The 14,730-nt window shown below is 46.7% G+C and overlaps 1 protein-coding gene across 1 annotated transcript; it reads left to right on the forward strand.

Moving 5' to 3' along the window:
* The first annotated feature begins 3,251 nt into the window (after window positions 1-3,251).
* PSMD2 (proteasome 26S subunit ubiquitin receptor, non-ATPase 2) lies at window positions 3,252-12,152 on the forward strand. The gene is made up of 21 exons (XM_024768270.1): window positions 3,252-3,437; window positions 3,887-3,943; window positions 4,327-4,491; window positions 5,590-5,711; window positions 5,877-6,101; window positions 6,384-6,542; window positions 6,696-6,840; window positions 7,022-7,082; window positions 7,337-7,483; window positions 7,654-7,760; window positions 7,958-8,085; window positions 8,305-8,392; window positions 9,176-9,338; window positions 9,464-9,565; window positions 9,731-9,876; window positions 10,118-10,201; window positions 10,413-10,581; window positions 10,674-10,768; window positions 10,998-11,124; window positions 11,543-11,661; window positions 11,810-12,152. Exons 1-21 carry the CDS (start codon window positions 3,303-3,305, stop codon window positions 11,990-11,992), a joined length of 2,727 nt encoding a protein of 908 aa, XP_024624038.1. The 5' UTR covers window positions 3,252-3,302; the 3' UTR covers window positions 11,993-12,152.
* The last annotated feature ends 2,578 nt before the right edge of the window (window positions 12,153-14,730 follow it).

Genomic DNA, 14,730 nt, shown 5'->3' on the forward strand with positions numbered 1-14,730 from the left:
CTGCAGGAAACCTAAGCACATGTTGACCTGAAATTAAGCCAGGTGGCACTGTTTGTTGAGCACTCTGCAGGTGCTTGGTTCCATGGGCAAGGCAAGGTGACCATCAAGTGACAGGTGTAACCTTCCCCCTTAGTAGCCTGCCCAACTGATAAGTATGCATCTGCAATGTGCTCTGATGTGTTAAGGCAGAAGGGGGAATAATGGATGGGGCTCCTGGGTGGACACGTGAGCACAGTTATCAGTAAGGGGCTGGGCCGTGCCCGACACTATCCCATTGGAAGTTTGACTAATTCCCATGCACAATACAGAAACATATGCCAAACAGTATGATTTCATACTCGCAAATGCTCTCGAAATGTCAAGTTGGAAGAGAATCTCCATAAAATAAGCACAGTTTCAGTAGACCTATCACGAGTCACAAATGGAGACTCCTGACAATTTCCCAGTGCTGAGCTCTGGGCTCCAAAGAGAGCTCCCAATGGGCTATTATTATAAACAAAGATGACCTGAACTTGAATGCAAAGCCATTCATTCATTCATTTATTCAACAAATATTTGTCAAGGCCCACCACAAGCCAGGTATTAGGTTGGGTGCTAGGGGCACAAAGTTGAATAAGACACAGTTCCTGTCCTCTAAGAGCTCAGAGTGGAGGGAGGGAGAGGTATGTATCAAGCATTGTAGGAGCACAGGGAAGAAATTAATAACTTGAAAGACAGAACAGGAAAGGCTTCCTACACAGGTGATACTGAGCTGGAGTACAGAGGATGGGAGAATTTGCTAGCCAAAAACAGTGAAGGGCATTCCATACAGAAATAACAGCAACAACAAAAGACTAATCCAGCTTGAAGGGGCAGGGCATGTTCAAAAGAGGTGAAATGTTCAGGGAGATCAGAAGGAGGTAAATGAAAGGGGCATAATGAGAGGTGAGAGCCTGAAGAAGGGAAGTTGTAACAGTAGTTATAAAAAAGGGGAGTGTAACAACTGCTTTCAGTCCTGGCAATTAACAGTAAAAGGGCCACAATGCAATCTGATTTTGAAAAATATCACACAAAGAAAGTAGCAACCCAGTGGAAACAGTGCAATGCTGTGTCTGGCCTGAAGCATTTCTGGCATTACATAAGTGACGCTTTGGGTCGAATGATTCTCAGATGAGTAGAGCCATCCATAAAATGTGTAGCTCTATAGCTCAGGCCATACGTTTGGGGGAAGCATGGCTGGCCAGTGGGTGCAATGTGAAAGAAGGTGGTAGGAAGGGACAGGTGATGGGCTGTCCCCTGATTGGAGAGCAATTTGGTCACAAGGCTGGGAGTCTGGCCAAATGGTAGGAAGGAGTGCTTCTGGGAGAGCAATTTGACTGAAATGAAGCTTGAGGCAGGAAATCAATGTTATCATAAGGCCTTGAGAATAATTGCCAGACATCTGCATTTGGCCAGAGAGGTTTGGGGCTTGAGTGTTTGGAGGTGGGGAGCAAGGGGCAGCCCTGCAAATTTGAGGAAGCTGGAAAATGCTAACTGCCTCCTCTCCAGTTGCCAGGCACTTAGCTAAGCACTTTATATACACTGTCTTACTTTATTCTCATAAAAACTTCCGAGGGAGATACTTTATTACTCTCATTTCATAGAAGAAGAAACCAAGCTGAGAGAGGTTAGGAAGCTTGCCCAAATATCACACCTGGTGAAGGGCAGAATTTAGTTTTAAATACCGGGTCTGTCCTCTCTAAAGCTTATGTTCTCCCACCCACCCCCAACTTTTTATTTTACAAACTTTTTATTTTACAAACTTTGCCAACTTTGTATTTTAAAGCTACAAAAAAGTTGAAACATAGTACACAGACATTCGTTTACTCTTCACCTGGAGTCACCAGCTGTTAATAGCCTGTGCTTTATGCCACAACATCACCCCGTCTCCTCTAAGGTACTGGTGGGGATGTGACTGGTATAAAAGACAAAATCTGAGATCGGATAGAAAGAAGTCATGGAAATAGGAAAGATTTAGGAGAAATACCTCTACTGATGACTGAAGAAAGCATGACAAAGTATGGACATCTCGAAGCCAGAAAACAAAGTAGGCACACCAGCTATGGACCATCCAATTTCTGTCAGTAGACTAGGGCTGGGGCCATCACCGGTGATGCAAGTGGAAGGTCATCCCCAGAATCCAAACACTGAGTGGAAAAGAGCAACAAGTTTTAAAATGGGCATCAGACCCTTACATCAATACCTATACAAATGTTTAGCCAACATTCATTCAATGCTAACTGCGCTGTGACAGGTGGTTTGTTTTTTTAAACAAACATTTTCTGCATTCTTTAATGCCTCAGGACCCATAAAATAAGATTCCAGGCCAAATGGTGAGTGTTCCCACCGGATGAAAGAGAGAATTACTTCCTCTTTTCTCACCTTCTAGATATATACACATAGCCCGATCAGAACTTTGAGGTTTGCCTGAAACACTCAAGAACTTGGGAGACTCAAAGATCGAGATTCATATCCTGATTCTACTACTTACTATACGATTTCCGCTGTAAAATGGACACAATCCTACCAAACTCTAAAAGTTGTGCGAACAATATATATCATTTAAAATAAGTCCTGACATAAAGTGTCGGTCACATCCCCTCTAAGTCATAAGAGGGAGAGGAAGACCAAAAGACACACTGAGGACAAAGACCTTATCTTGTCCAGTTTTTAGCTCCAGAACTTCGCATTAGGGTATAGGGCTTGATGTATTCATTTCTACTCCATCTGGCTCCGCAGGTGGATTTAAGATGGTATCCACATCCTTATGGTAATAGTAGAGAACTATTCTTCAGCTGGGGAGGTGAATATGCCACAGTAGTGTGGGACTAAACATAGATTACACAGACTTCACAAAGACGGCAATCAAGCGTCCAGGATTTCAAGAATCTCTTCCGTTTGTCCCACCACGCGGCTAACGGGGGTATCACTGGGGTGTACTATTCACACTGCTTTGGCGGAATCGAGGGGCGGTCTCGGCTCGCAGCCAGCTCAACTCCTACTGCAGCTGGCGCCCCCAAACCCCAGACGGCGTTCAGGAAACTCCAGGTTCGAACCGGGGAGGTGCCTATGGCACGCGGGAAGCTGGGAATTGGAGTTTTCGTGAGGTTTCGGAGGGCGAGGTCCGAGGGCTGGAACTCCCAGGCCGCGGGGGTGGGTGGGTTGCCGCAGTGTTTCCGGTCGCAGGCGGGCTCTGGAGAAGGAGGGGCGCCGTGGGCCACGCGCGCGAGGACATCTGGGAAACGGGGCGGTGCGCGCGCAGCGGGCCGGCAGTGGCGGCGGCGATGGAGGAGGGTGGCCGGGAGAAGGCACCCCTGCAGCCCCAGCAGCCCCCAGCGACGTCCCCCGGTGGCGGGGATGAGAAGCCGAGCGGCAAGGAGCGGCGGGATGCCGGAGACAAGGACAAAGAGCAGGAGCTGGTGAGGCGCGGCCCCGGGAGCCGGCGGAAGAGGCCGCGGGCTGAGTCACGGCGGCTCCGCAGGCCTCGGGCCCGACTCCCAGCGGCCCCGCCGCGCCTGGGAGAGGGCGGATAGGGCGACCCTCGGGGCTCCCGGCACCCGCCTCTCTGCCCCTCATCCTCCATTCCGCGCTGTCACCGCCGCCGCCCCTTCCAGTCCTCACCATCGACTCGTGAGGTGGGCCCGGGCGGGTCATTGTCACCCTCGTTTTTCAGAACGGCGTTCAAGCAGAGCCTGGCCCAGGAGCCAGGCTGCCTTCCCATCAGGGCTTCCCATTCCCTCTCTCTTTCCTTGTCTCACCTGGTCCTTCCTAAGGAGGCAGGCTCACTCTCCACCTGCCCCAGGGTGAATGGGAGGAGGATGTGTTTGAGATTCCTTGTCTTGATGAGCTTCTTCCCTCAACCCTCCAGTCTGAGGAGGACAAACAACTTCAGGATGAACTGGAGATGCTCGTGGAACGACTGGGGGTGAGTCACGCTGTTAACAAAACCCGGTGCATATATGGATCTTTCCCACTTGTTTGCTTTATTTCACTTGGGGCAACAACTCCTATATGAGATACGGAAAGAGAGACTGTATCTTGGAGTCATATTACAACCATGTTGTGAGGGAGGGGAGTAAAAAAAGATAATTGAAAGATTTTGTAGCTTTGTTTCGTGGGAGAAGCAGTTCTTGAACTCTTAACCTGGGACATTTGTTTTTGTGTCAGGCAGTGTGTGTGCAGGGCGTTGGGCAATCACAGATGGATAAGACACAGTTAGTTACTTTCCTAGGAGGTTGTTGAACACTTCTGTATTATGACTTAAGGTATGAGACTCCTTTTGTCTGAGCCCTAACATCTCCTGATCAGGAGAAGGACACGTCCCTGTACCGACCAGCCCTGGAGGAACTGAGGAGGCAGATTCGTTCTTCTACAACTTCCATGACTTCAGTGCCCAAGCCTCTCAAATTTCTGCGTCCACACTATGGCAAACTGAAGGAGATCTATGAGAACATGGCCCCTGGGGAGAATAAGGTAAAACTATTGCAGAAGCTGGTGGAGGCCTAGTTTAGGAATTCCTTTTCGTCTAGACCATGGGGCTCATGGTGAATCTCAGGAAGCCTGATAGACCTGAGATCTGAGCTAGTTGAACAGTGCCCGGGACTTCCCTGGTGGCGCAGTGGTTAAGAATCCACCTGCCAATGCAGGGGACAGGGGTTTGAGCCCTGGTCCGGGAAGATCTCACATGCCACAGAGCAACTAAGCCCGTGCGCCACAACTACTGAAGCCTGCACACCTAGAGCCCATGCTCCACGACAAGAGAAGCCACCGCAATGAGAAACCCACGCACCACAACAAAGAGTAGCCCCCGCTCGCCACAACTAGAGAAAGCCCATGCGCAGCAACAGAGACCCAACGCAACCAAGAATAAATAAATAAAATTAAATTTAAAAATTAAAACAACAAAACAGTGCTCGTCGTAATCAACATGGTCACATAAGAGCTGACAGGAAGATTGTCTTCAGAAACGACCGTGTTTTCGTCATTTATGTTGGACTTTGGGATTTTATTATCATGATTTATTATTAACTTACTTTTAACCTTAATATTTTTCTTTTCTCTGTATCACATGCACCTTCATTTGTTTTACCTCTAAAATATATTCCCAGTTCAGTAACTTTCCTGCGTATTGACACAACCCTAATCCAAGTTTTCAGTTCTCACCGGAACTACTGCAGCAGCCTCCTAACTGACCCTCTTCCATTTGTCTGTGACCTCCTACACAGTTTGTCTTTCATGCAGCAGCCATAGTGATCTTTTCTAGAGTGTGAATTTTTTCTGCTTAAAGCCTTTTAATAGTTTATTACGATTGGAATAAAATTCAGAGTCTCCATTTTTCTCCACTCTCCACTTGTTATCACCCTTCAGTCATGTTGGTTCAAAAGAGAGATTGCAACACTAACCTTAGGATTATTATGAGGTTTAGCTGATATAACATGTTTTAAGTTTTTAGTATGGAGGCTGGTGATATAATTAGCATTTAATTTTGGGGGTAGTGACAGTGATCTTGATTCCATAATGTAACATTCCCCTTACCCTGGATTTGACTTCAAAGGACTGGTTTCTTTATAGCGTTTTGCCGCTGACATCATCTCTGTTTTGGCCATGACCATGAGCGGGGAGCGTGAGTGCCTCAAATATCGTCTAGTGGGCTCCCAGGAGGAATTGGCATCATGGGGTCATGAGTACGTCAGGTAAGACCTTTTCTTCTTGGGAATCTGAAGGGGTTCTGAGATATAGTTCTGAGTTCTGTCTTGGAGTACCAGTGTATTGAGTTTACCAGATAGTGAATTCCTTGACCCACAGGGAGGTGCTTCCCATGAAGCACTGCTCCTCTAATAATCTGGGCCTGTCCGTAGGCATCTGGCAGGAGAAGTGGCTAAGGAGTGGCAGGAGCTGGATGATGCAGAGAAGACGCAGCGGGAGCCACTGCTGACCCTGGTGAAGGAGATTGTCCCCTACAACATGGCCCACAATGCAGAGCATGAGGCCTGCGACCTGCTTATGGAAATTGAGCAGGTGGATATGCTGGAGAAAGACATTGATGAGAATGCATATGCAAAGGTCTGCCTCTATCTCACCAGGTGAGTGAGCAGGGTGGGGAATGGTGGCAGGCCTGCCCTCCCCAGCACTTCTTCTCAACTGTGACTCCTTTATTCTCCAAGAGTATCTGCTTCAAAGGTCGCAATCAAGCTGTAGTGAATTTGTTAACATCTGTGAACTTCTTGAGGTCAGAGACGGCATGTCTCCTTAGTAGTCCCAATAACTAGTATACTTCGTGGTATGTAGTAGGCATTCAGTATTGGGTAAGTGAATTAAACGGGGTAAATGAATGCCTGATAGCTTTATTATTTTTACCTTTTTAGTTGTGTGAATTACGTGCCCGAGCCTGAGAACTCTGCCCTACTGCGTTGTGCCCTGGGTGTGTTCCGAAAGTTCAGTCGCTTCCCTGAAGCACTGAGATTGGCATTGATGCTCAATGACATGGAGCTGGTAGAAGATATTTTCACCTCCTGCAAGGACGTGTATGTAAAGGAAAAAGTTGGCAAAGCGATAAGCTCATGAGTGGGACATTTGCATGAAGTGCTGGGACATGTAGTTTCTGGTTAGGATTTGAAGGGCTTTTCTGTGCCCTTAGTGGATGGGGGCTGAGCAGATGTGATGGCTCTCTCCCACAGGGTTGTACAGAAGCAAATGGCATTCATGCTAGGCCGACATGGGGTGTTTTTGGAGCTGAGTGAAGATGTGGAGGAGTATGAGGACCTGACAGAGATCATGTCCAATGTGCAGCTCAACAGCAACTTCTTGGCTTTAGCTCGGGAGGTGAGAGTCTTTGCCCTTTTCCAACAAGGTTTTTTGGTTGTGATGATACCTGGCATTTCACCTCCCTGATTATGCCTCTGACTAGACTCTCCTTGGTTAGAATTGCCATTCAATGGGGTAACAGAAGGGACAGCTAGGGGAGGACTGGGGGAGCAGTTGTGATCCTGTGACTTCTCTTCAGCTGGACATCATGGAACCCAAGGTGCCTGATGACATCTATAAAACCCACCTAGAGAACAACAGTGAGTAAACATCTCCATGTTTGGGGATTGGAGGATTGTTAATTATGCCCCTTGTATCGAGAGTGATGGTTGGGCCCAACATACTTAGGAATCCTATAGAGCTCAGAATTCCCACATACTTTTTCCCTAGGTCACTGTTGGGGTTATAGATAGAGGATTCCAAGGGGCCAGCTCAGAATCAGAGATCAGCTGCCATACTGTGTTCTTTTCTTGTCCTACTGTAGACCTTCATTTCCTCCTTCCCTCCTTTGCAGGGTTTGGGGGCAGTGGCTCTCAGGTGGACTCTGCCCGCATGAACCTGGCCTCCTCTTTTGTGAACGGCTTTGTGAATGCAGCCTTTGGCCAGGACAAGCTGCTGACTGATGATGGCAACAAATGGCTTTACAAGAACAAGGATCATGGTATAATTCTGTTCCTACTCTCTCTTTGTATAATTTTGGTCAATCTTGTTGTCCTCCTAGGTTCATGTGTTATAATGGTAGATCCCCAAGGCAGTTCTTTGGAGAGCTCTTTATAACAGTTTTCTCAGGGCAGGGCCATTTTAAGACTGATAGATTTTTCCTTGGTATAGGAATGTTGAGTGCAGCTGCATCCCTTGGCATGATTCTGCTGTGGGATGTGGATGGTGGCCTTACTCAGATTGACAAGTACCTGTACTCTTCTGAGGACTATATCAAGGTTGGTCTGGGTACAACCCACTAATGCAGACATCCCCTCCCATGTTCTAGGGCCCTCTCAGGACCTCCCTTTCACTGGTAAGGTCTACCCTGTTTTTAACTCCAGTTAAGGCGGGTGCTATAATAAGGCCCATGTTGCATCCTTTGTGGTGAGGAAGGTAGAGTAGCCCGAGTGAAGAATCTATTTGCATTTTGCAGTCAGGAGCCCTCCTGGCCTGTGGCATCGTGAACTCTGGTGTCCGAAATGAGTGTGACCCTGCTCTGGCACTCCTCTCAGACTATGTCCTCCACAACAGTAACACAATGAGACTTGGTTCCATCTTTGGGTAAGGCTTCTTGCTTCTCCTTTTGGTAGTGCTTAGCCTGTAAGCTCTGTGAAAACAGAATCAGGCCCTTTCACCTTTGTATTGCCAAAGAGTACCACTGTGCCTGTTGAGTATTTGGCTCTTGGTGACTATTTGTTGAAATGACCAATCCTCTTTTTGTTTCTTCCTTGTCCTATCATCGGGTGTGTGTCGGGGACTGCCTCTCCCTGGCTTTTGCAGGCTTGGCTTGGCCTATGCTGGCTCCAATCGCGAAGATGTTCTAACACTGCTGCTACCTGTGATGGGAGATTCCAAGTCCAGTATGGAGGTGAGTAGAGTTTGTTGATCACTTAGGGGAGATAGTAGGGAAGGTGCTCTGAGTCTTGCCGGTCTCTGATAAATGGTGAAAAAATATGTGTGTGCATGTGTGTGTGTGTGTGAGAGAGAGAGACAGAGACAGAGACAGACAGACAGAGAGAGAGAGAGAGAGATGTATTATTTCAGTGAAACTGCTTGGAATTGGGCTTCTAAGTCTCAGGAGATATTGAGGCTAAAGAGTTAACATTTTAGTATTGAGTTCCAGCCCTTGGGATCCATGAGGAAGTACCAGACTAGAGTGGGGAGTAACTTAACCCAGTTTGGGGTGGGTGCACTGTTTTAGTCATGAGCCAACTTTAAATTTTCTTACTTGTGCAGAATCATTTTAGTGATGGGTAAATATAGTATGGTGGCTAAAAGCATAGGTTTTAGTCAGATAGGCTTCAGTTCAGATCCTGCCACCTCTGCTTACAAACAATGTGATCTTGGACACGTAACTCAGTCTCCTTAGGCATCATTTTTCTCATCATTAAAAGAGGAATAACAGTAGGACCTGTTTCATGGGGTTGTGAGGATTAAATGTTAATAGTATGCAAGCGAGTTGACTTAGTGACTGACCTGTAGTATTCAGTGAATGGTTGATGCTACTGTTATTTTGACCTACCATCAGAAAGGGGTTATTACCTCATGTGGTTTCAGTGGACTGTAGGAATTGGCTATCTTGAATCAAGATAGGTAAACAACTATTTAACAACTTATTTTAATAACTTGATGTCGATTTTCCTATTGTTAGGTGGCAGGTGTGACAGCTCTAGCCTGTGGAATGATAGCAGTGGGATCCTGCAATGGCGATGTCACTTCCACTATCCTTCAGACCATCATGGAGAAGTCAGAGACTGAGCTCAAGGACACATATGCCCGTTGGCTTCCTCTTGGACTGGGCCTCAACCACCTAGGTTAGGGGATGTCTCTCTATTTGGGCAAAAGACTGGTAGTAACTGGATACAACAGGGAGAGTTTATGAGTCAGGCTGTGCTGGAAGGGAGTACATGTCCTCTGACCCCTCGAATCTCTCCTTTAGGGAAGGGAGAGGCCATTGAGGCCATCCTGGCCGCACTGGAGGTTGTGTCAGAGCCATTCCGCAGTTTTGCCAACACACTGGTGGATGTGTGTGCCTATGCAGGTCTGTGTCTTTGTTCTTCCTCAGTGACTCTTCACTTCTCTCTTGGACCTCCTTTCTTAAGTCATTCTGAATTGCCTTAGATTCTTTAGCTTCTGTTCCTAGAGCAAGCTTTTCCTTGGTGCCTTGTCATTTCTACCTTTTCTCTCCCTTACCACCCTGCCCCAGGCTCTGGGAATGTACTGAAGGTGCAGCAGCTGCTCCACATTTGCAGTGAACACTTTGACTCCAAGGAAAAGGAGGAAGACAAAGACAAAAAGGAAAAGAAGGACAAGGACAAGAAGGAAGCCCCTGCCGACATGGGAGCACATCAGGTTCTGTGGGCAGCTGGGCATACTCCGAGGGAAGCTCTGAGAAAAGATAACTGTGGGTTTGTTTGTTTTATTAGAGTCTCTGGGTATCACTGTGTATTGAAATAGCATGAGCCTGGGTTCCATACATGAGGAGTCAGGGTGTGCCCCACAGGATGGCTTTTTCTTCTTACATGGGACTTGAGTCAGGGGCGAGTTTTTTGTTCCCTGAGCTTATTGGGCTCTGCTGCCTCTTCAATTGCAGGGAGTAGCTGTGCTGGGGATTGCCCTTATTGCTATGGGTGAGGAGATTGGTGCAGAGATGGCACTACGAACCTTTGGCCACCTGGTGAGTATCCCATGGAGAAGATTGAAGTATATTAGTTTTGATGCCTGGAGTTTCCCCAGGAATTTCCCTGATGGGTTTTGTCGGTGGAGAAATGGTCTTTTTGCTGTACCCTTTCTACAAAAATTAAGACCCCGTCTATCCATCTGTTCCTGTAACCGAGCTTATTCTTTCTGCTTTCTGTGATACCCTTGTTATTTTCTTTTATCACCAGCTGAGATATGGGGAGCCTACACTCCGAAGGGCTGTGCCTTTAGCACTGGCCTTAATCTCCGTTTCCAATCCACGACTCAACATCTTGGATACCCTAAGCAAATTCTCTCATGATGCTGACCCAGAAGTTTCCTATAACTCCATCTTTGCCATGGGCATGGTGGGCAGTGGTGAGTATTGGTCAGAAAGAGATCATAAGCATCTTGGGAGAAGGGTTGTTGAGGCCCTTTATTCAAGCCTTTGTAATGCTTAACATTTCCAGGTACCAATAATGCCCGTCTGGCTGCGATGCTGCGCCAGTTAGCCCAGTATCATGCCAAGGACCCCAACAACCTCTTCATGGTGCGCTTGGCACAGGTAGAGAATAGAACTTTTCTCCTTAGAGTGAATGTGCCAAAGGAAGTGTCTGTGTGATGGAAGGGAGATCTGACGCTTCGTGAAGGGGACCTTGAGTTTGGCCCGGAAAGGAGGGTGTGAATGAGCTGTGAGGTTTCTGTGTGGCCGGGTTAGGTGATTTCTCCTTAGATGTGACTTGTGACTCCCCACGTCCACTTCTCTCCATTTTGTTTTGTTTTCTTTTCCCCAGGGCCTGACCCATTTAGGGAAGGGCACACTCACCCTCTGCCCCTACCACAGTGACCGGCAGCTTATGAGTCAAGTGGCCGTGGCTGGGCTGCTCACCGTGCTTGTCTCTTTCCTGGATGTCCGCAACAGTGAGTCCCTGTCAGAAATCTTACATGGTGGCACATGGCGCCCTCTCCACACCCCTACCAGGGCCTCCTTGGTAATTTAGGAGCAAGACTCTGAGTTAACTCTGCTGCTCTGGATTCCTGAGGTTCATTGGGCCTCATTGAGACTTTCATCCCCCACACTTTTGATCTGACCCAAAAAGATTTTCTTTTGAAGATGAAGAACTGAGCCCAGTTTTTGCCTCTGAGTGACTGGGGGAAAGTGATGATCAAGTCCTCAACCTGTAGTCAGAATATGGGGGTGGCATCTCCAGCTTGTAGTAGGGTGTATGAGGGGAGGGTTGTGGGTTCAGCTATATAACTGAGGGATTAAAGAGTCAGGGCTGGAGTGGGGTCCCAAGGTTCAGGCATGCCTCTAACTATATTTGTCTTGTGCTCTTAGTCATCTTAGGCAAGTCGCACTATGTATTATATGGGCTGGTGGCTGCCATGCAGCCCCGAATGCTGGTCACATTCGATGAGGAGCTGCGGCCATTACCAGTGTCTGTCCGTGTGGGCCAGGTGAGAGGCTGAGCAGAGGGGAGGGCTCAGGCTGTATTCTAGAGCTTGTAGAATGCAGAGGTACCATTTCTCTGAAACTTGAATTGGCACTGGGTTGCTGCTGTACTCCTATCCAGAGTCTCTTCATCTCAGTCTTCTCACCCCACAGGCAGTGGATGTGGTGGGCCAGGCCGGCAAGCCCAAGACCATCACAGGGTTCCAGACACACACAACCCCAGTATTGCTGGCTCACGGGGAGCGAGCAGAATTGGCCACTGAGGAGTTCCTTCCCGTCACCCCTATTCTAGAAGGTTTTGTTATCCTTCGGAAGAACCCAAACTATGATCTCTAAGTGGCCACCAGAGGCTCTGAGCTGCAGCTGTGTCAGTGGGTCATGCTTCCTTCCATCAGGGGTGGACACTGCTCCAAACCTTTGGGAGAATTGTTACCTCCTGTTCTTTTGTTACTGAGTGAGATAACTTTGTTGAATAAAGACCTTTATCCGCAAGGTCCCTCTGTGTCTGTTTTCTGGGGTATTGTGGCTGGAGGCCAGACTGGGGTGGGGAGTGGATGTGAGAGGGTATTGTTTGTAGCAACTCTGAGCCTGGGCTAGCAGGGAGGCTGCCAAGAATGGAAAAAACTAAGCCCCTTTTCCTTCTCCCCTCCTTCCTAATCATCTTAGAACAGTGGTTCATCTTTAGAGGCATGAACCGTTGAGAAGCTGATAAATGTACTGGATCTTCTTTCTACGAGATGTATGTACACAAATTTTTACTTAAACTTTTACAAATAACTTTCCAAGGGGCTTGTAGATCCCAAACATCCCCCCTATTCCCACCTGCCAACACACACCCATCTCAAGCCCATCATTCCCTGGCTTTGGACTAAGGATCCCTTCTCTTAAGAGGCAGCAGAGTTAGTTCCACTCTTCCCAACTTGACTTCTGTGCTACTGAATGAAATGAACATCTTCACCTCGTATGACCCGCTTGTCCTTTTGGGGAGGCTGCTATTTGAGAGATATGATCATGTTAACATCTACCTCGAGGCTGTCCTTGCGGGAACGGTGCAAGAAAGCTTGATCCTGACCTTCCTCTTAGTAGAGCAATGGGAAAGAAATGGCCTCCTTCCTGGAATGTAATCACTCTTGATCTGTAGTGCTCCTTCCTGGTGGGACTGGTATGAGTATAGCTACACTGCCGGTGGGGGCCTAGACCCCTGTGGATGCAGTGGAGGAGAACATGTGGCCCTGTCAGATAATTGCTAGCATTTATCCAACACTTATTGTGAAAACACTTACTGTGGGTTTAAGCTCCAAATAGTGACCAGTACCTAATAGGTCATCAATAAATGTTGAAAGAATAATTGCTGTACATACCTCACAACTACTTTGAGAGGTAGGTATTATCCCTGTGTTTTGGTGAGGAATGTAAAGTTCAGAGAGGTTCAGTAACTTGTTCAGGACCACATAGTAAGTAGTAGAGCCAGGATTGGAATCTAAGTCCATCTGACTCCAAGGCCCATGCCCTTCTCACTGTTAATCAGTCTCTGTAGCCTTGGAGACTTGTGGACCCTATAGTAGTCCAAGCTCTTGGCTAGGCTGGAGAAGCAGCAGCTTTGGATGGAGTATCTCCATAGTCTTCCCTCTAGTCTCACTTAGCAGCCTGTGTAAAACCTGTATAAAAGGTGGAAATGCTGGACTTGGGAGTCAGCAGACCTGTAAAGCCCCTTTAATGGGAACTGTCTTAAGCAAATCAGTGTGATAAGCCTCTATTATCTCTACATTGGGGATATAGTAATTGTCTTACCTGATTTCTAATGGTGGTGATGTTAAGAAATTAGAAAGTGATTTCCATCCAGTGGAACATTCCTCAACAATAAAAAGTGACACAAGGGAAATTCCCTGGCGGTCCAGTGGTTAGGACTCTGCGCTCTCACTGCCGGAGGCCCAGGTTCAGTCCCTGGTCGGGGGAACTAAAATCCCACAAGCCGCACAGGGCAGCCAAAAAAACAGTGACACAAATAACAACATGAATGAATGTCAAATTTATTATTTTGCATGAAAGAATCCAGATTTTAAAAAAGTACAAGAATTAAAAAAGAAAAGAGTACATACTCTATCAGTTCATTTATATACAATTCTAGTGACAGCAGATCAGTGGTTATCTGTGGATTGGAGTGAAGAGAAAGATGATTCCAAAGGAAGAAGACTTTTGAGAGTGATGGAATTGGTCAGTATCTTGATTGTGGTAGTGGTGGTGATGATATTCAACATATCTGTCAAAACTCATCAACTTGTACTTTTTCTTTTTTTTTTGGCTGCATGGCTTGTGGGATCTTAGTTCCCCAGCCAGGGATTGAACCCAGGCCCTCAGCAGTGAGAGCACAGAGTCCTAACCACTGGACTGCCAGGGAATTCCCTGTACATTTTAAACATGTGCAGTTTATAACATACCTAAATAAAGTTTTAAAACATGAAACAAAATTAGAAAGTGATTGCAAACTGGAAAACATAAATAAAAGGATAATTCTCTATCCAAGTCAGTGATTGTACTTTAGAGTAAGAAATTTTCACAGTGGCTCTTAACCTTTCACATTTAATGTCATTCAGCAATAGATATCAATGGAGACTTACTTATTCTGCATTGGACATTATTTTAGTTTGTGGATATGCAAATATAGAAAAGCAAATCCTCACAAAGCTTATATAATGAAAAAGAAAATAATTATGTTGTACTGGAGTGTGAACAAGTTATTCTAGGATCACTGAAATAGGGCCTAAGTGCCCAGGTAAGTGAGGGGAGATTTTTGAGGAAACTGATTCTTGGAGAAAAATGAGTTTATCCAGAGGAAAAGAAGGCAGGATATAGCTAAAGGAGTAGGAAAAGCAAGAGGCAGACAAGCTATTTGTTTTCAGAAACCATGGATAGTTTGGTTTGGCTGTGTATAGAGCTATGGGAAACTGTGGTAGGAGATAAGAGACACAGGCTGATGAGGTTTAGAAGAGCTTTGTTGTGCTAAGAAATTGACAGTGTCTCTCAATGGGGACCAATGAATGAGAGCAGGAAAATGACATGGTCAGCTAGCTATC

Source organism: Neophocaena asiaeorientalis, unplaced genomic scaffold (assembly GCF_003031525.2).
Source record: "Neophocaena asiaeorientalis asiaeorientalis breed wild unplaced genomic scaffold, Neophocaena_asiaeorientalis_V1.1 scaffold225, whole genome shotgun sequence".
Classification (NCBI taxonomy): Eukaryota; Metazoa; Chordata; class Mammalia; order Artiodactyla; family Phocoenidae; genus Neophocaena; species Neophocaena asiaeorientalis.

Bases quoted from the DNA above. Each gene is read 5' to 3' on its own strand.
- PSMD2 (XM_024768270.1), top strand. From the start codon at position 3,303: ATGGAGGAGGGTGGCCGGGAGAAGGCACCCCTGCAGCCCCAGCAGCCC. The intron at 6,841-7,021 runs GTGAGAGTCTTT...ACTTCTCTTCAG, and splicing joins TCTTGGCTTTAGCTCGGGAG to CTGGACATCATGGAACCCAA. The intron at 7,761-7,957 runs GTTGGTCTGGGT...TGCATTTTGCAG, and splicing joins CTTCTGAGGACTATATCAAG to TCAGGAGCCCTCCTGGCCTG.